Raw genomic sequence first — 21,378 nt, forward strand, 5'->3', positions numbered from 1 at the left:
CTGCGGCAGCTCAGGGGTTAAGCCAACTATTTTTTAAACATAATAAATTATTTTCTCCCCCTCCCGTCTTCAGTTGGAAAGACATGAATAAATTCATTTTTCTCTTCCTAAACAGTAGTAATTTATGACCTTAAAAAGCAAATCTAAGATGGGGTGCCCACATGGGAGAAAGGGGGGGGGGGGGTCCATGGCGCAGACTGACTCATTGATTTTTTTTTGAGGGGGTCTTCACGACATTGAGGCGGGTGCACCTTAGCCATGGGGGATTTTAAATTATTAGTATTTTACATATTCTTGCGGAATTATAGATTCTATTATAGATTATGCCAATCTTCATAACTCTTTGATGCTAAAATACATTTATGTACAAAAAAATATACAGTATAACTTTAATTTAACAATTTCCCCAGTTTAATGATGTATTTCACTGGTCCGGTCTTAACTGCATTAAATGTATATAGTGCTCAATTTACAGATTTCCTTGACTTAATAACTTTCCCCAGTAACTTGACAATCGTTAAATCGACATTATACTGTAGGTATTAATATATTTTTCCCTTTCTTTCATTGAAAAAAATATTCAAAAATAAAATTAACAATTGGATAAATGTCTGTACTTGGTATTTTTTATTACATTGCATTTTCCCCAAGTGCAAATTAATGCAATATTCCTACATATGCAAGTATCGCTGTTGTAGTTCAAGACATCTGAAAGTTTAATTTTGATATTTCTATATAGCTTAATGCTTTTTCTTGTTTCATACAGATGTATGATGAACTCCAGTTTTTTCACTCCCTAATTTCATTTTCCCTCTTAAATTTCTCATTTTACAAAGCAGAATTTTTTATTGCATTTTCCTCAAGACAGCAATTTAATCTTGCCAAGGTATTGAACTAGGGAAGTGACATACAGTTTCTATTTTTTGATATATTATATATATTTAAGTATGTAAGAATGCATGCCGGTGGCGATATTTTTGGGGAATTAAAGCAAGTAGCACTGCGAGTGACATTAATTTATGTTTCACAACATTAACTTTTTAAATATATTTTCAATCAGTGTAAAATAATTTTCAAATAACAAAGCAATAACACAAAATGAATGATTTTAATCTTGTAACACGCTCATAAAAATGCAAGTACATGATAAAATGATGGTGATGAAAACAAAGTCATTAGGCATGGTTGTTTCAGTTCATCTGGTGACACTGAAAACGAGTATTTCTTAATGTACAATAGTTAAAACTGGGAACATTCAACATAAAATTGAAATTTTCAGCTTCACTTTACATGTCTGTCTACACATGTCTGTAGATGTGTACTTAGGTTATGAAAAAATGACCACTTGAAAACAGGATATATTTCTGCTTTACTCCATCTAGAATATAAAAGTATTTATTCAGTAAAAACAAATTTTTTGATTCATGTCTGTAAACATTTTAAATGAGAGAAAATAAAGGCAATATTTCAACAGAATTTACATGAAAAATACTCATAATAGCAAATACACCTCAAGCAAATTATTTCAACTTATTCTAGAAACAGCAGGATAACATATTGAAAGAGATGGAAATTTGAGTTAACTCGCATGAATCAAAAGGTAAAAACGGCAAAGGTGACATGATTGGTAAGGCGTTGGACTCTTAACTGGGAGGTTCCAGGTTTGATTTTAGCCAGTCGAAGATCCTTCATATTCACGACTAATGGTGACAGGGACACATACACATTAAATATGTCATGATTACCAAGTCCTCCCAAGTTCCCACTCCAAATGAATACCTCTGGAGGCACTGGATCGAGGATTGCTTGGCTCCTGCTCCGTAATTAAAAAAAAATAATAATAGTTTAAAAAACTAAAAAAATACATTTTCGTAGCAAAATGAACTAAAAAGTGAAAAATAATTTTTGGATGATAATAGTTGACCAATCACTTAATTTTAATGTAATACAAAAAACCGTGGGGTGCTGTCTATTTACATTTTTGCATGGACAACAAATGGAAGAAATTCAAGACAACTGATAAGAAGCCCCCCACGCTTTTTTGTATTACATTAAAATTAAGTGATTGGTCAACTATTATCATCCAAAAATTATTTTTCACTTTTTAGTTCATTTTGCTACGAAAGTGTTTTTTTAGTTTTTTAAACTATTATTTTATTTTTCTGATTTTTAGTCTTATGTTGGAGAATTATCAGGCGACAAAATTTTTTAAAAACGAGTGCGATGTAATATTTTAAAGTTAAGACAAGGGCACCCCGATGGGAAGCTACTGTAAGTCATCGATGTATGTTTACGGAAATCATATTTATATTACTTTGAAAATTTGAGATGCATTTGAATAAAAGTTTTGTTCAACAATGGTCTGATCAGCAATGAATTTCCAATTGAAGGCTCACCTAAATTTTGGCATGAAATTAGTTAAAAACAATTATATTTCATGTTCTAATTACCTTGGAACAAATTTTGTCTGATGCAGAAAAACTAAAGGTTTTTGTAGATATTTTTAAATAATTTTTGCGAGCATTTTTTAATGTATTTTTTTAAATTTCTTTTTTTCACATTGTTGGATTTATGCCAAAATATTGATTAAAATTGGAAGAAACTAACAATTAAAAGGGTTAATTAATTAATTTGATTAGAGAATATTACATTGTCATCGGGTCTGAGGTCGCGTGCCAAATTTCAAAAGAATCCTCTTGCAGGAAGTGGGCGAAATTTGAGTTGCAAGATTCCGTTACAAGATACATACATACATACAGGTGAAGCTAATAAAAGCGTGTTAAAAAACTGTCTTCCCATTCAATAGGTTAAACAACGTGTGGTGAGAGTTATTTCACTTCTGGATAAGATCAAAATTATCGAAATGTTAAAAGATTATGCTTCCATCCATCGGAGCTGTTTGGGCTAAATTGGACTTCCAATTGTGCTCTGTAAACGGAAGCCATGCCTTTTCACCTCAAGCCAGGTAGCATTGTCTACTTGGGCGTGGGTACCCGAGTAGGTTAAGAAACAACAAGAAAAGTAAGTTTACTGTTTCACGTAACAATTGATTTTTTGTTTTAGTACATTCAGTTTTTGCATTTGTTTAGGTTCAAAGTATTTACTGTATGCTGACTTCCATGTTACCTTATGTCTAAACATTGTAAAAAACTATTTTCTCATAAATCTGAAATTGACTTCAGTTTTAAAAAAGATTGAGAGTGAACCTCTCCCCTTTCCTCTAAACTTCCTATACTTAAGCCTAAAGTCTCATCTTTAGGATATTAGTCCCAAAAAACTTCTGGAATAAAGCTCTCTCACTACTTTCGTGACATTAGTACATCCCCCTAATGTTGGCAAAGACAGCCTTTAGTTGAGTTTCTCAATCTTTAATACCAAAAACTTTCAAAAGAAAAGAGCTAACTCTTACAATTTCCCAAATGCCACCAAAGCATGGGTGCAAGTTTGGTGATGTGTTCAACACGGAAAATATTTTCAGTCCGCCATCCCCCTCCCTCTCAAACATGTGTGTTTAAGGAAAAAATTATGTGTACAAATGTTGTAGATTTTAACTATGCCAGTTTTGGAATCTGTGTTTGATTTGAATTTTAAGCTTTTAACTTTTCTAACAACATGAACTTAATTTAAATTGTAATATTTAAGCATTTTGGTATCAAAATCGAAAAACCTAAAAACCACCAACAACAGAGGAGGGGGGGTCTCCTTAAGATTTTTTTTTTTTTTAAATTGAAGTCCAAAAAATGCAATTGTAGGCCATTTTGGTAAAGTTCAGGGACTCTCTTACATCAATTTTTTCAAACTGATAGTCCCAAAATCTCAATATTGGACGACCTTCAAAAATATTAGAGAAAGGGAGGGGGGGGGGGATGCTCTGGACTCTCCCCGAAATCGAAGTTTTAAAAACGAAATTGTGCTCCATCTTTCATAACGTTTATACGCTTTTTAGCCTACTTTCCTAGTAAAAAGTCAGAAAAAGAAAAAAGCATGAAAGATTTAATGCATCTTAAAAATATTGTGAAAAACAAAAAAAAAAGTAAAAAATAAATGAAATAAATATCGAAAAATTGAATTGGAAAGTAGGGTATCGAGATGGGAAAAAATGTCCGTCGGTCTGTCCCCCCTCCCCCTCCAATAACTTCTGAATGAGTAGTCCAATTCGAACAAACTTTTTTTTGTTCGAAAGATCTCGGCGAGAACACCTCATTCTCATATTTCACTTTTTGATTTGAACTATTTTTTGTCCAATTTTGAACAGTTCAAATCCCTTAACATTAGCTCCTACTGGGAAACTGAAAGTCAATGTAGTTTCCGTACTCGAAGGCAGATTGTTTTCAAACAAATTTTGTTGGAACTAGCTCTTGACGCCAAACTCCAGACTCTGACAATTTAGGGGCACCTGACTCCCCGACTACGACTTCGTAGCTTTGGGAAAAATGCATACACGGAGGACAAATGACCGACTCCAATTCTTGGATATTCGTCTCCGACTCCGCAGCTATGGATTGAACTGTGAAATAATTATTGTTGATATGACGCTAAAGTTTTAATTTAGGTATTAAGTTTTCGGCGAATAAACTCGAAGTCATTTATGTTTCTACATAAAGATATGCTCAGATGATTTTTTTTTTTTTTGACAATGAAAAATATTTCTTTAAGTTGACATTTTACTGTTTTTATTTATTTTGATAAGGGCATTAATTCATTTAAAAAATTATTTTTGGCAACAGGGAAAAAGAAACAGTTTTTTTTTTTTGATATGATGTATTCATTTTAATGAGCTTATTAATTTTAATTATTATTTTTTTGTTTTGAAAACTGTTAAAGAATTTTTTTTAATGGAAAAATATGTATTAGCTGCTTTGTTTAAAGGGTGCTGTTATTTTATTGTTTTTTTTTAACGCATCTAATTTTTTTAGATGAATGAGGAATATTTCATTCTTAGAAATTAGCTTACTATATTTTTAAAAAAATATGTTTGAAACAATTTGCGATTTTAGTCATTTTTGAGAATGTTGATCAGGTACTAGAAAGTAGTATGGGTATACGGGAAAGTAGGCTCTTATAGTTCTAGACGGAACTTCTTGTTGAATGCATTATCTAAGGGATGGTGTTCAGGAACTCTCCTTCGCCAATATTTCGAAATTGAAGTTACAAAAAACGCAATTTTAGACAATGTTGGATAATGTTAGGGGTTTCCCGCCATTAGATTTTGCCGATTGTAAACATTTTCATTGCAGCAGTAAAATCGCTTGGGACACAAGATTTTCACTTTTGCAACATAAATCAGTTCTGATCGGAAAGTCTACGCAAAGTAGCTCCAACAAACCAGAAAAGAAGGAATAGTGAGGGAAAGGTATGGGCGAATAATGATAATTAACCGGCATCATTCCCCCACAGTCTTCATTTGAAAAAGAATTCTTTTATTAGATAGCAGCCCCCAAATAATTCCTCTAAGTTCACTAAATTTGGCTTAAATTTGCGGTTCTCCCTTTTCATTACCGAAGTTTTAAGAATTCAAGTTCTAAAATTTATTGAGAGAAAGCCTTCGAATTCTTTCTTCTTAAGTCCCTCAAAGATTACCTAAAGCTGAGTTCTGAATCCTTCAGTTTTGAATATTTTTTGAGGAAGGGGGACCCCTGAACCCCAAGACGGTCTAAAGTTGCACTTTTAAGACTCCAGTTTCGGAACATTGCCTAAAGAGAGTCCCCTCGCCCCTCGACATCGCCAAAGACAGCCTAAAAGACTTCAATTACAAACATTTTTTAGGAGTGGGTCCCAAATTCCCTTTCTCTTAAGAAATTTAAGTATATCCTCAAACAGTTTTTAATACATCAGCTACAAAACATTTTCATGTTAGAATACCAAAACCATCTCACATCAATTCACCAAAGATTGCCTAAATAAATGCTTTTAAGACTCCAGTTTCCAATTATTTTTAAACCTCCCCTTCCCCACTTTTACATCATTAATGACAGCCGAAGCATTTTTGACTTTTGAATTTTTAAGAGTTGGCAGAAGAAAAATCCCGAACCACTTCTAGCTTCAAAAAAGACTTTCAACTCAGTTTTTTATGATATTCTGGGGTCCTTGAGTAGCCCCCCCCCCCCCCCCCTGATTTCTCAAGTCTTAGAATATTTTTCCAGAAAAATGTCAAAAATGCAGAACAGTTGCCAATCGGTGTTTCAAACCAGCTTGAAATTTGCCTCTGATTCTTTTCAAAATTCATATTTTCATTAAAATCTTTAAAATCTGTGATAGTTCCTGTTTTGCATGGAGTCCAGGATGCCTTTTGCTGTGGTATAAACATTTCATCCCATCAGAAATTGCTCTCAATCGGTGATTACGATACAACTGTAAGACATTTTAAGAGCGCACATAATTTTCATTTATGTGCGCAAAGTTTGCAAAAAAAAAAAAAAACCGAAAGGATGATAGAAAATGGAAAGAGAAGAGGTTAAATTTTCAAATAGAGAAGATTAATTTGATAAATCAAGGAGAATCGTGAGCAACTCTGGGGTCAGTGAGTTGGGAATAACAGAGCAACCTAAAAAAAAGTCAAACAGAGCGAGTGCAAACGCCACTCCTCCAAAAGCACGTTGCAAACAAAACAAGCCCATGGTGAAAAATCGAGAGAGTGTCGATGTAAGTTCACAGGTTATGGAACAGTCCAGTAATATTAAAGCATATTTTTCAAACATTTAATTTTTCTTTAAGTAAAAAGTGAAGGAAAGTGATCGACTTTCTTTCCGTCCCGACCTCCGTTTCGGAAATTTCCTGTGATGGAAGGTCTTGCACCCATGCACCAAAGGTAGACTAAATTGAGTTTTTCATGCTTCAACGTTTAAATATTTTCTAGAGAACTTCCAAACCTTCCCATTTCCTAAACAACATCAAATATAGTTCAAAGTTGTGTTTTCAGATCTCAATGACCTATACCTCAATGCTCAAATTTTGAATTGGTAGCCAATGGCTACCAGATATTCACAAAATGGTAGCCAAATCTCAAAAAATGATAGCCAAACTTTATTTTAGTTTAAATTATTTAATTTATTTTATTACGTTTATTTATTTAGTATGTGTGTATATGTCATTGGCGTAGCTAAGAACGTTTCTTATAAAATAATAATTAAAAATAAATAAGTAAATTAAAAATAATAAAAGAATAAATAAAATAAAAAGCGAGCTAAAAATAAAAAAGGAAAAGAGGGTTGAGGAAAAATTTTGGAGGGGGGGATCGAACTTGGGGGGAACAGGCACCCCTGCCCAGATATTATTTAACACATCTTTTGCTAACTATAATCTGCATTAATTCATCTTTAAGCAAAACACATCACGATAAAACAATAAATAAATAAAAAATATTATTATTATTATTAATAATTTTTTTCAGCTTTCAAAACTTCTAGAAACATTACAGCTTTCAACCAAAACACGAGTTAGTCCCTTGATAAAAAAAACAACAAAATACCAAAAACTTGAACAGAATGTAAAACCTAAACCATTTGCGATTCTACAAAATATTTTTTTGTTTTTAAAATGCATGCAGAATTTTATAAAAATCGAAGCAAGAGTGTCAAAAAATGAATAAATAAAAGAAAGGTAAACAATATAAAACAAAACGAAAAAAAAAACAAAAAATGAAATAAAAGATCCAGCAGAAGAAAAAAAGGGTTTCAGCCGTATTCTTTCCACCTTCTCTAGACGCAAGGGTGCCATTTTTGTTAATATTATTTATGTGTTTTATAAATACGATTGTACTTCTCTTTATTTATTTTGGAGCACACATTTTCCTCTTCTAACTGGTGAAAATGGACAATCTACAGGGTTCATACACTTTTGGTTAAAAAAAGTTCCCTGACTTTTCCAGGTTTTCCAGGTTGTTTTTTAGAAAATTCCAGGTTACTCGCTTCATTCAAAATTTAAGTTTAAATAGTAATATTTTCAAAATAATTAAAATTGTTTAAAGTAGCGATGCAGAACTGAAACTTCTCCCCTTAGATTAAAAAAAAAAAAAAAACTTGTTTTTTTTCGTTTGTTTTCTCTGTCAAAATTTTAAGTTTTTTTTAAACATTTTGTTCAAAATTGTTTTCATTTGTTTACTATTTGTTGAAAACAGAGTACTTTCAACTTATTTTAGCGTTTCTTTGATGTCACGCGTAATATTATAGCGTTTTGCTGTAGTCCTGCAGCAACCTTTTAGCATCCGCTTTTGGTTTACAATACTTTTTATTTTCTTATAAGTAGGTTACATGAAACATATTGAGCAAAATGCAATGCTAAATTTCAGTATAAATATGATTAACTTGTTGCATCAATCGGCATACCATGTAATGCATAGTAACAAAAATCAACATCCGCCAATCATAGGCTAATGCCAATAATCTTTTTTTTTTTTTCACATATTAAAGGACGCTTACATTAAAATTTCAAACTTTCTTTTCCAGAAAGTAATAGTCAATTTTCAAAAATTCATAACTTTTTGCACATTTAATGTTATTTTCAATATTACACATTGATATAAACGTCCAATTCTGTTTCTGGAAGTTTAAGTCTACTTCCATTGTGCAAACGATCAAATATGGCGACAAAGTTAAAATTTTAAAATAATAAGTAGATTTTTGGATTTGTAGTATAAAAGTAGTAATAAATAATTAATAAGCCTTAAAAAACTACAATAAAAGCAAAATAGTCAGTATTTAGCATATAAGAGTCTAAATCAATTAAAACAAAAAAAAATGTTATGAAGATTAAATTTTGCATTTTTCCAGAAAATAATTACAAATTATCCGGAAAAAAAGGGCACAATTTGTGTTGTTTTCAATAGTTTGCATTGCAATTAACATCCAATGCCGTTTTCGGGAACTTAGGCACTTGAAAAAGTCTTGTGTACTTCCATCTTGGGAATGACCAAATATGGCGGCTACTCCCAGAAATAAGAAATAACTTTTTTTTAATTTGTTGCATGAAGACAATTAAAAAATAATATATCTTCATGATAATACAATTCATTGAAAAGTTTTTATCACATTTGCGTCCGAGGCAGTGAGGATAAGATTAAGTTTTAAGAACAAAATTTTTCATTTCTCAAGAAAATTATTTCAAATAATAATAGAAAAACAATTTGCAGGCCATTTTTTGTTGTTTTCATCAGTTTTCAATTAAAGAAAACATCCAATTCTGCTTTGTTTTTAGAAACTTAGGCATTTTTGGATCGTATCTACTTCCATCTTGTGAATGACCAAAGATGGCGACTACGTTTCACATGTAGCTGAAATGATTTTCCGATCAAAAAAAAAAAACGATTTTCCCCGATTGACCCTCCCATCTACAGGTTGTGCTTCCGAAGCAGTAAATTGTCTTCTCTCCTGTTGAGTTTGTGCATAATTGCTGTTCACCTGATTTTTTTCCCCTTGGGAACTACTGAGAGCCAAAAATGACGGCTGCTGAAGATTTTTTGGGTCGCTACTTTTTTCATTGCTTTAAAATTGTTACAATTTTTTTTAAATACATCGATAAAAATGAAGATTAGGTCTTATAAAACGAAATTCCCTGGGAAAAAAATTGGGAAAAGAAAAATTTTGGTGACACATTTGGAAAATTGCTTGACATTTTTGACGCGAAAAAAAAAAAAACGTTCATTTTTCGATTGCAGTTTTTAAGTGCCAGCGTCGGTTTAGATAAAAATTTACAATTTTTTTCGTGAAATCACAATAAAAACGAAGACTAGATCTCATAGTACTTAATTCCTTGGGAAAAAAATGGAAAAAAAAAAATTTTTGGAGGACAAAATTTGAAAACTCCCTGACTTTTCCCTGACATTTTTGACAGTGTCATTTTCCCTGACAATTCCCGGTTTTCCCGGAATTCCCGGAGCGTACGAACCCTGATCTACAACGCGGCGCCATTTTGAAAATACAGGACCCCATTTTGAAAATTTACCGCGAAACTTAAAAATAACTTTTTTAAGGAGAAATAAAGTAAATAAACGGATATGTCCTCTCCTCCAGTAGGTTTTATATTTTAAAAAGAAAAAAAAAAAGAAAAAACAAACAATAAGATTGAAACAAAAAATCAAAAATCTTGCAAAAAAAAATTTTTTTTAGCGATATCGTTTTTACCTTGTCTCGGTACATTTTGACTCAAAGGCGCCATTTTTGTTTATTCATATGTAAATCAAATGTACAAGATTAAAATTCTTTTTCTTTTGGAAAGGACATTTTCGTCTTAACTGGTAAAAATGAATAGCAACGCCATTTTGAAAACGCGTAGTTAAAAAAACCGCAAAACGAAGAAATAGCCATTTGTTAAGGAGAAATAAAGTTGAAAAATGAATTTAAGATCAAAAAATCATAATTTACTAAATTGGTGTACGAAATTTGTGTATATTTACGATCGCGTGTAAAGAAAGCCGAGTTTTCAAAATAGCATGTTCAATAGCAATCAAAATTTGCCGTCGTGATTGCGATTTTTGTTTTCTATTCAGAATATGAACACATAGCACAATTAGCCACAATTGGACAATACTCCCCCCCCCCCTTCCCTCCCTCATCCCCGGCGATCCGATAGCCGAACTTTTAGCGAACAAAAGAATTTGGGGAAAGGTCATATGTCAAGACTATAGGTCAGGGAAGGTTGCATTGGCGAATGGTAGCCACATTGGCGACTGAAGTGAAAATAATGGTCGCCAAAATTTGAAAATTGGTCGCGTTTGGTGACTGGCGACCGCGAATTTTGAGCCTTACAATGACCAAAAACTTCCATTGAGCTCTCATCAACCTTCACATTCCCTAAACCTCACCTAAAAATCACCTTAGAGTATAAAATTGCATCTTAAAGCCTCCAATTTACACTCCTACACTAATTAGTACTATTTACTTTAATTAAGTTCAACTAACAAAAATCTAAAAGTATTTATGCACTCTAGTGACAGGGATCCATACTGAATATTGGTTGATGAAAGAAGTTTACTGGCTATTTAGGAAAATGTCCGACAGGGTCGACTGTGCAATCAGTGGATAATGTTTGATAGTCGATAACAGTACAATTACAATTTTATTAACGGAAACAAACATATCATTCGAGTGTAGAGATGCACAAAATCTTATTTCCAACTTCCTCGTTCGAGGCCAACTGTTTGAATGACAATAAAAACTTACTACAGCGCCCTCTTCAGGCAAACTTAGAGATTTTTGACAGCTATAAAGTTTGGGAAGCCCTGTTTTAAAGTAAGCCATCATACATTGCATATGCATGATACCCTAGGAACATCCCCTTATAGCTTTTGAGAACTTTCTCCTCTCACCAAAATTTATAATTTTCCCCCTAACAAAATTCCATTTTTCCTATTAAATTAAAAATCTTACCCTGGCAATGGTATAATTGACTCCCCCCCCCCCCCTGTTCTTTGTTTTTAGTTATGTTAGTCCTTTATCAACGTCCATTTGAAATAAACCACCGGCAATTTAAACTTTCAAACTAGAACCCAATATAGCAATTTTTCTTATCACTTTAGCCATCGGGACTGGTAAACTCAAGACAAAATCAACGCATTGGCTATGTTTAATACTTAAACGTAGCCTACAGAGCTATAGTCTATGCATCTGCATTCAAACTTGCGAACAATAGTTAAATTTCTTACCATTCATAGTGGAGCTCAATATTAATTACAGATTAACTAAACTAACAGACAAAACTAAAACTTAAGACTCACTTTATTTACATATGCATCTAATTCAGCATCTAATTCTTCAGCTGTGGGTACTTTTCGCTGGGCGCCTCCTCTGCCTCCTCGTCCGCGCCCACTGCCACCTTGTCGTCCCCTGAATAATTTTGTTTTGTTTAGCAAATGAATCATAACTAAAATTACAGCTATTTTTAAGACTATTAAAATAAAAACTAGAACCAGGGTCTGGCCAGAGGAAATTTGAGTCCGTTAACGGACCCTTCACAAAAATCCGATCATCCAAAACAGACTTATTACAAAATCCCGATCAACCAAAACGGACCCTTCACAAAATTCTGATAAACAAAAATGAATTTTTCAAATTGTTTAATGAAAGAGCAATTCTCAAATCAAAATACATATTTCCATGCATAAAAACGATAATTTTTGGAACCTTTTTAAAACTTAAATGAGAGAGATCAACTTATACAAAATCGGCTAATTTTGCAAAAAAAAAAAAAAAAAAAAAAAAAAAAGGCACTCTTGTGATGTTTCTGCAAGCGATAAATTACTACAATTACTACAGTCAAATAAATATAATGCTTGTTGTTTGTTTCTTTGAAAGAAAGAAAGCTGAAAGTCTGTTTGGTTTATAGTTTTGCTTGTTTGTTTTATGCAGCAGTGTTGTTGTAAACTTCTGAGAAAGTGTCAAACTTCTCTGAAAAGGGGATCCTAAGCATTCTCCCCCTTTTCTCTCTCCCCCCCCCCCCCCCCGCTGATTTAATAAACATAATAAATAATAATATACAATGAAATGAACTTAGACCTACAAAGGATAGTAGGGGTGGCGGAAAAATGAGGGGGGAAAAATGTGATAGCTTCAGATAGGGTTACCAACTTCAAACTTATCACCACTTAGCATCTGGCGGTGCGATGTTAAACTGTTATTTTGGGAGAAAGTTATATGGGTTTGATTTTTCAATGCTAAAGAGGATAATTAACTAAAAATAAACTCTTTTATTTACCTTTTTTTCTTTAGATGCCAGAATTTTGAAAATTACAATCCTTTTACAGTCGATATGAGAATTATATTTTATTTTTTCCAGCTAACTTTGTTTTATTAGGATGCAAATAAATGAAAAGTCTCTATTTTTGTAACAAAGCTTATTTCAAGTTTTAAAGCAAAATTCCATTTTCTTTTATGAGCCAAAAATTAAAATGCTGAATCAATGGTTTGTTTATTTTTGCTTCAACTGTCTCTAGATATTATTGATATACTTAGCATAGGACTGTAAAATGCAATTCTAAAATAATTTTATCAAAATTATTTCTTTTACAGGCCGTTTTTTACTTTTGATTTTTGAGAATTGCAATCTTTTTGCATCTGCTGTGGGAATCGGATTTTTCAAATTTTCGATGTTTAGTATGCTTTGTTAAGAGGTAAACAATTTATTTTTTATTTTTATTTTTGTAAAAATCACCGAGTTCATAAGTTTTAAACGAAATTCTGTGCTCCTTAAGTGTCTTGGGTCAGAAAGTTGAATGCTGAACCCTTGCCTGATTTTTTCTTACAATTATTTTAAATACTTCTAATATGTAAAAGTTATCTTAAATACATATATCATTTCTAGTATTAATTTAACATTATGTAGAATGGTAGATAAATATTAATACTTGATGGGTGCCTATCTTCCAGAGAGCAATGACCCCCCCCCCCTGAATACTAGAAAAACACTCAAGAATGATATTCTCAACAGAAAAGAAGGAAAACACTCAACATTAAATGCCAATGATGCAGTTTGCGCCATCTCAAGATTCTGAAATTTTGTTTGTGCAAAAAAAAATTTTTTTTTTTTTTTTGCAAAATTATTTGATTCTCCACAAAATTATTTGATTTTTCACAAAACTAATTGATTTTTCACAAAAAACGGACCCTGTGAAAAATCCTGGACAGACACCTGAGAATATTTCTAAGTTAATATTCACATTTCTGAGAAACAATTTTTCTTCCAGCTTACCTACTAATGAAATTTCTTTGTCCTCCTCCTCCACCACCACCACCTGTGCCTCCACTTCTGCCTCGATTTGAACTAGGTACTGTCGAACTTCCAATCTGAATATTCATAGGCCTACCTAAATAATCAGAACACACAATTTAAAAACATAAGTTATTTTATGAAGATCTTTCTATAGCTAAATTTCTTTCTGCTTATACAAGTTGAATGCGAAACACTTCATCGTCTCATCAATGGACCTTGTTTTCTTTGGTACTAATCTTTAAAAAAATATTCATTTCACTTGGAACATATAACAAGAACAAACTGGAGGTATTTTAAGGTTACCATTCTTAGCAAATATATTGGGTATTTCACCAAGGGCAAAGAGTGGCAACACAAGAAAAAGTTACTTTTGCTTTGAAAATACAAAAACATTTGCTAGGCTTAAGGTTCATGTTCAGTAAATTACTGCCCATTAGACTGAATATACCTTGCCTCGTCTTCAATCTTCGAGTTGAACCGAACCATTGCTTCGGTCACTAGTCTGGTCTGCTAATTCCATATTAGCTACCAGTTTGTTTCGCACTCTTGGCTTCCTTAAGAGGTTTTCCATCTCCAGCTCAGTCACTTTCCTATGCCGGGCTAATGAGTGCTAATAAGCACGAAACTGCAGTCCTCGGCTTGAAATGACTGAGCTGGCGGTGTATTTCACGTATTAAGGTTCATGGTTCGTAAAATCGAGTTTCACATGTACTAAACCCATACATACATATATATATGAATCATTCTCTAGAAATTTGGAATTTTCCGTCTCATGTTCGCTGCAACCTCATAAATCTTATACCATGGATTTAACAGTGATAGACAATACCTATTTTTGCTGAGACTAAAAAGATACTAAAAAGTCATTACCATCCACTGTCAATCGATTCAATGTTTAGTCTTTTGTGATCTAACTATACTGCAAATAAAACTAAAAAATGCCTTGAAAAAATTTCTTCATAATTGCCTCACATAATCAAATTCAAAAAAAAGTTTTGTTTTCTTGCAATTTTGAAATTTTAGTGAAACAGTTTTAATTTCTCCCTGACATTTTGCATCATTACCATCCAACAGTTTTTACACTCTTTCATAACCACTTGGTGGTACTATTAAACCAAACAGTATTCAGTTTTAGTAGCAGCCACCTTAAGTTTGTTTGAAAAGCAAAAATTTACTGTGTGGAAATCTTCATGCATCTTGCTTAGATGTGTAGCTATCAAATTAAGTAGAAAAATTTTTATTGCTGTCATTACCATCCATACCTATTAATAGTTATTTTAAACATTATGCATTTTTGTTTTTTATTTGCTTACATTAAATGAACCTTTGATCAAAATGTGCAAAATTTTTAGAATGGTAGCTAGTTTAGTTCATGCCAGATAAAATATGAAATATCATTACGATCCATGTCATTAGCATCCAACACAAAGCATAAAGATTTGGATGGTAATGACAGACTGAAGATAGAATAAAATCATTTGCTTTGTTTTTTTTTAATTATTATCTACATTTTTACCTTCATCTTCAGTACATTGAATTGTTTTTAATATTTTAGATGCATAATTTTCTTAAACTTATTTTTTAAAATTATCTTATATAATAAGTACCTGTTTGGCAGTGGGTTGCTGTTATTTTTAATGGTCAATGGTTAACAGTTAACTATCATTTTGTAAATGGTTAACAGTTAACTATCATTTTGTAAAGTACGTTATATTTTAAGTTGATTGGTTTTAAATTTAATTTGTCAAAGGATAACTAATTCAGACCTTAATGTGCAGGTGTTGTTGATTCAAACCAAAGTAATAAGTCTGAAAATCCATTTTATGTCCAGATCAAAAACAAAAAGTAATTTTGTTGACCCACAGAAGAGGACAAGCACCAGGTAGCCACAGAACACATTTTTTGCGTTAAAGATCCTCCTATACTCATTTTTTGTAGATATTCTTGTGTAGCAAAAGAGGAACATAATTTGGTAGAGAAACTTGCAGCGTCTCTATTTAATGCAAAATAAATAACATAAATAATGACGTCATATTATTCTATTTTGAAAAAAACATAGCATTTAGACTTTACTGTAATTTTACTGTATGTTTGCTTAAAGTTAAACATGTATATGTCATTTCCAACCTGCCATGATCATTACTATCCTTCCTTCCACTGTCTTTGCTACAGAATTGCTTGTCCTCAAACTATTAATGTTCAATTTTCTTAATCAATGTATTTTAAATAGTTAGTTTGGAATTTCTACATGATTTTTTAACATGGGATGGTAATGACACCTTTTGTCTTTTTTACAAACTAAAGCATCATTATCTGCATAATAAATGTACAATGTGTGTTTGATGAACTATTGTAGTTTAACCAAAACAAATTTTTGTGTTTCAAAAAAATGCCAAACTGCATCCTCCCTGAAAAGTTCAAAAATTAAAAATTCAGGATTTCGTTTTAACCTGCAAGCCCTTTAATTTCGCAACTGTTAATCCTAGATGCGTACTTCCAATTGCAAAAATGTTCAAAATCAGATGCAGGGTTAAGATATTGAAAATTTGAAGCAAAAATGAAGATATTGAAAATACAAAATTTAACTATTTATACGGGTCCCTGGTCCAGTAAGTTATATTTAGGGAAATAATCTCCATTGAAAAATAATTCCAACACAAAAAGTTTGATATTAGTTCGACCAATATTCACCGAGATATGAAACGCAGCCTTTTGCACTTACACCACTTTTCACTCGCTGTCAATAACACCTTTTGGGGGAAAATATAATGGTTACCAAGTGTTAAAAATTACATGTGTGCATAGAGTGATTTTTCAAATTATTCGAGGTTTTTAACCGTCTTCAAAAAAAGGAGGTTATGATTTCAGCTTGCGGCTTTTTATGTACGTTTTCGTATTTCTCCAAGAATTCTGGCCCGATATGAAAAATTCTTTTTTTGTTTAAAAGGGTCTACTTTCCAGTTGGTCCCATGTCAATTTTGTCTGGATTTGATGAGTGGTCCCGGAGAAATCTAAGAAATTTTATATTTCACACGTTGCGGCTACGTAGACTAGATTTCGTTAGCTGAACGATACGTCACAGAAGGTCACGTGGTTTTGGCGTGAACGGCGAATTTTTGACGGAGGAATCTTGTCTTGAACAATATATAATTCTCTAGCATCGGAGTTAGGTATATGTAGGAAAATAATCTCTATTGAAAAATATTACTTTCACAAAAAACTTGACACTTGGGCGGCCAAAACTCAAGGAGATGTTCAAGTTTAAAGTTTTAAGGGACCATACAAAAGATGAGATTGGAACTTATCGCCCTTCCAGAGGAATGTCAGGTCATCGAAGTAAGAAAAACAAAGTATTTATATTTTTCATTCTTATTAAAAAATAAATGCAAATGTTATACTGCAGTACGCAAAAACAGACGACAAAACCTCGAACAATTTGAAAAACTACTCTATGCACACATATAATTTGAAACTCTTGTTAACCGCTATATTCCCCCCCCCCCCCCAAAAAAAAAGGTGTTATTGACGGCGAGTAAAAAGTTTATATTTTTCATTGCTATTCCAAAAAAATGCAAATGTTATGCCATGATTCGCAAAAACACACTACAAAACCGAACAGTTTGAAAAATCACATTCTATGCACACTTATATATTTTAAACCATTGTTTGCTATATTTCTCCCCCAAAATGTGTTATTGATGGCGAGTGTAAAGTGGTATAAGTCACAAAATGCTGCGTTTCATAACTCGCTGAATATTAGTCGTACTAATGCAAAACTTTTTCTGTTGGAATGATTTTTTAAAGGAGAAAGTTTCCCTAAATATAAGTAAGGGGACCTAGGGCCCGTATAAAAAGTTATATTTTGTGTTTTTTGACTTATTTTTAATTTTGCTTCAAACTTTCAACATCTTAACTCTGCATCTGATTTTGAACATTTTTGCAGTTGGAAGAATGCATCTAGGACTAATGGTTGCGAAAATAGGGGTCTTGCAGGTTAAAACGGAACACTCTGTATACACACGCACACATCATGACCCCACTGAATGGCGCTGGCACTTACCAGGCCTTGACAATTTGACTTTTCTGTGTTAAACCGGTGCAACTAGGGAACCGGTGCATTTGAACTTGCCACCACACTAGATGCAAAAACTTCAAAACTTCATATTTGCCCATTCTGACCGCAAGGAGGTGCCACAAGGTACGATTGCATCCACCAACCAACTAATTAATAAATGGAACATAGAACAAACATCAATATTTCGCAAGATGCTCAGAAATATACCGAAACAACCAATTCAAATCGAATCAGTAATGTTATTTAGCTGATTATTTAATGCGTAAATGGAGCATCTAAAGTTGTTTCCAGCTCATCTGATTCCTATTTCGGGCTGATGAGTGCTAAAAAGCACGAAACTACAGTCCTTGGATGGAATAACTGAGCTGGTGGTGTATTTTGAGCATTTAAAGTTGGTTTGGCAATTTCTTTTAATTTAATTTTACATGCTCATTTATAGCTTGTGTTTCATTTGTTAGATTATTTTTCATTTTAATAGACTTCTTTGATCTTGTTTCTAGGCTTGCTTCACTTACAAGTCTGTAAAAAGACAAAATACTTTATGGTATCGCCAAATAAGTACTTTATATGTACCTTGAAGTTTTCCCTGACAATAAATAAAATTGAAATTAATCGCCAGATTAAAAAATGCACCACTACATAACATCACTTTGGTGTTCCATTTCAGAACAGGTATTTTATTTTTAACAGCAGGGTACGTGCAGATAAAAGGCTACTTTAATTCAATTAAAAAAACATTTTTGAATAGAAATTTTGTTGCAGTATGTGTTGTTTTCTCTTTTCTTGTTAAACTATACAAACAAAATTAAAGAATTTTTAACAGTAATTATTTTTTGCTAAACTGATTTTACTGTTTAACTTAAAAGATAATGCTAAAAACTTGAAAAATTCAGATTTGCACTCAAATTAAATTTTATGAGAAACTAAGCAATTAAGTTTCAAGGCCAGGCTAAGCAGCAACTCAAGTTGAACATTAATAAGATTTAAGAAAAATTGCAAAATTTATTATTATTAGCAGTTATCACATAATAAGTTTTTAAATGAAACAATATCAAACGCAATGAAATTTTTAAATTCCCTCAAAATTTAAAAAAACTATTATTTTATTGAACTTTCCTTTGAACACGGTTGGTAAAAAAACCGTTTTTTTTCTCTCAAAAAAACCAGTTTTTTGGTTTAAACCGGGAGTTTTTTGGTTTAAATACTATTTGCGAGAAAAACAATTTTCGGAAGGTAATTAAGGTTCCATGTAATTAACAGTTATTCAATAGTCGCATTATACCTAATTTCTTGGTTAATTAAAGAGATAAGAACAAAATCTTGTAACTAAATTAAATAATTAAAATAGCTTTCTGCTTCCAATGAACAAAAGGGGGAGGGGAAACTAAGAATTATCTGCACCAAATAGTCATAAAGCAGCATAGGTGTATAGCCAATCAAAGTCTTTTGAGCACACAGAATCAAAAAAAAAAAAAACACCAATGGAGAGTGTAGTTTATGTGTGAAGATTTATATATTTCTCAATCAGTTTTTACACATACATTTGCATTTTGTTCTGAGAATTTAAAAATTTGTCTTTTAATCTTCCTACATTATAATATAAGGAACTATTATGTATCATAATATGAAGTATAAACTTTTTTTTTTTAAATTTGATTCAAAAAATATTATTTGTGGTCTCCTGCAGAACAAATCTTAATTTTTAGGTGCAAACAATTAAGTTAGACTGTTGATTACCTTACAAGTCAAAGTTAAAATTCCAGGAAAGTGCAAATAAATGGGCAAAAATGTCACACCCCTGCAACAGGAGTGAGCAATATAATGGATTGCATCTACAATAAAAGATTCAATCCTTAATAAATCTTAACTAATCATGCAAATTAAGCATAATGATGGAAGTTGACTGAAATCTGCTTTATGGCACATATATGAAATAAAAAATATATTAATATTTTTTTTCAATTAAAGCTTGTAATACATTTTGAAGAAGCAACTTTGCAATTTTAGTATTTATCTCTGCAACTTAGCATAAATGGAATTTTACATTTTTCCAATATGTGTGAGGAAATCAATGTAAACCTGTAAAATGGATTTTTTTTTTTTTTTTTGCTTTTTTTTTTTTCAAAAAAAAAAAAAAACATTTTTAACCATTGGTTTAAACCAACGTGGTTTAAACCAAACAGCCCTGCCTTTGAATAGCAATATCTTTCAACCATAATATAGTCTAATTGGATTTTCTTTTTGTTTTCTTGTTCCATAAAAGGACAATTTCTTAATGAATGTTTGCTTTTGGTATGGTCACAACTAAAATTTTAGGTTCAGCATTCTTTTAATCTTTGCCTTATACTCTATTATCAATCTTTATGAAGTTTATATATATTTTTCATAAAACACTTTAATTTCAATTCAGTCTTTATAATTTTAACTATTTTGAATATTAAAAAAAAAAAAAAAAAAACTGTAAAAGAAATTAATACCATCAAGAGGGACACCATTATATTGCTTCATAGCTTTCACTGCATCTAGACGCCTCTCAAAAATCACATCAGCAGTACCCAAAGAACGACCTGATCTGTCGTAGTGAACAGCAGCTTTTCTCAAAGGACCAAACTCAGCAAATAGTTCCTAGAATTATAAAGAGGAGGCGAGGAGTTATATAAAATATATTTCAACTCCATGGAGTCACACACAGAAAGGATCACCATGGACATATCATTTTGTTCACTTTTTTTCAGTATATTCAAATTTCCAAATCGAAAATGCTGAACTTAAAAATAATAAATTAACATGTAGTCTTTTCATTTAAGGAATATTTTTAATTTCTAAATAGCACACACACTAGTGTATTACACACAACTGTATATGAAAAATGAAAAAAAGATTAGACTTTTTTATGGCTAAAAAAGAAAAAGGAATTACTGCTATTTAAAAAATATGCAATAAATAATTTTTTTAAAAATGGGGAATTGGTGAAAAAATTATCAATTTCTTCTGTAACATAGCAGTTATTGAATTAGTTAAATATTTTACAGTTAGCAAGTTGGTGCATTCACAAAATTAAATCAAGAGATAAAAAGTCTGAAGTTTTTGAGCCTAGAATCAAAAGCTATAAAATGAATTAATAAGTTGGTGTTCAGAACGAAAATATTAAGTGTGGCTCTGAAAGGTTCAAGCTTGACCTTTTGGGAAGTTCAGTGAAAAAAGGAAAAGTTATTGCTACACAGATTTAAGTTGGAATATGATCCCAAAAGTTCTACAAAAGTAACGCAAAAGTTAAAAGTTCTACAAAAGCAATGCAACTCAGTGCAAATAACCCTTCCTTATTACCCTGACAGGAAATAATCATTAGCAAGGTCAAGCTTTAACTTATCGGAGTCACATTATACATTGCAATGTACCTATACTCACTGCAAGCTTACTTGACGATGGAGAAATGAGCTGGAGCCAAGTGAAGGAAATAGTTCCAAGAGCCTTGTCCAATATTCGGGTGAAATTAGGCTTATTAGTTAGTTAAACCCATGCATAAGTAACCTTTTTTGTCATAATTTCTGTCAATCACTAAATATTTCCAATTTTACCAGCGAAGCAGCGCGGAGCATTTT

The 21,378-nt window shown here is 32.0% G+C and overlaps 1 protein-coding gene across 1 annotated transcript in view; it reads right to left on the reverse strand.

Annotated features, from left to right (window-relative positions):
• Positions 1-1,089: 1,089 nt before the first annotated feature.
• The window catches only part of LOC129230123 (THO complex subunit 4-like), a 42,210-nt gene continuing 21,921 nt past the window's right edge, over positions 1,090-21,378 (reverse strand). Inside the window, exons 3-6 of the mRNA XM_054864531.1 lie at positions 20,254-20,401; positions 13,681-13,795; positions 11,711-11,819; positions 1,090-1,378 (exon numbers count right to left, since the gene is read on the reverse strand). Coding sequence (XP_054720506.1) covers positions 1,370-1,378; positions 11,711-11,819; positions 13,681-13,795; positions 20,254-20,401 — 381 coding nt within the window. The 3' untranslated portion in view covers positions 1,090-1,369. The remainder of the gene's footprint in view (positions 1,379-11,710; positions 11,820-13,680; positions 13,796-20,253; positions 20,402-21,378) is intronic.

Source organism: Uloborus diversus, chromosome 1 (assembly GCF_026930045.1).
Source record: "Uloborus diversus isolate 005 chromosome 1, Udiv.v.3.1, whole genome shotgun sequence".
NCBI classification, from domain to species: Eukaryota; Metazoa; Arthropoda; class Arachnida; order Araneae; family Uloboridae; genus Uloborus; species Uloborus diversus.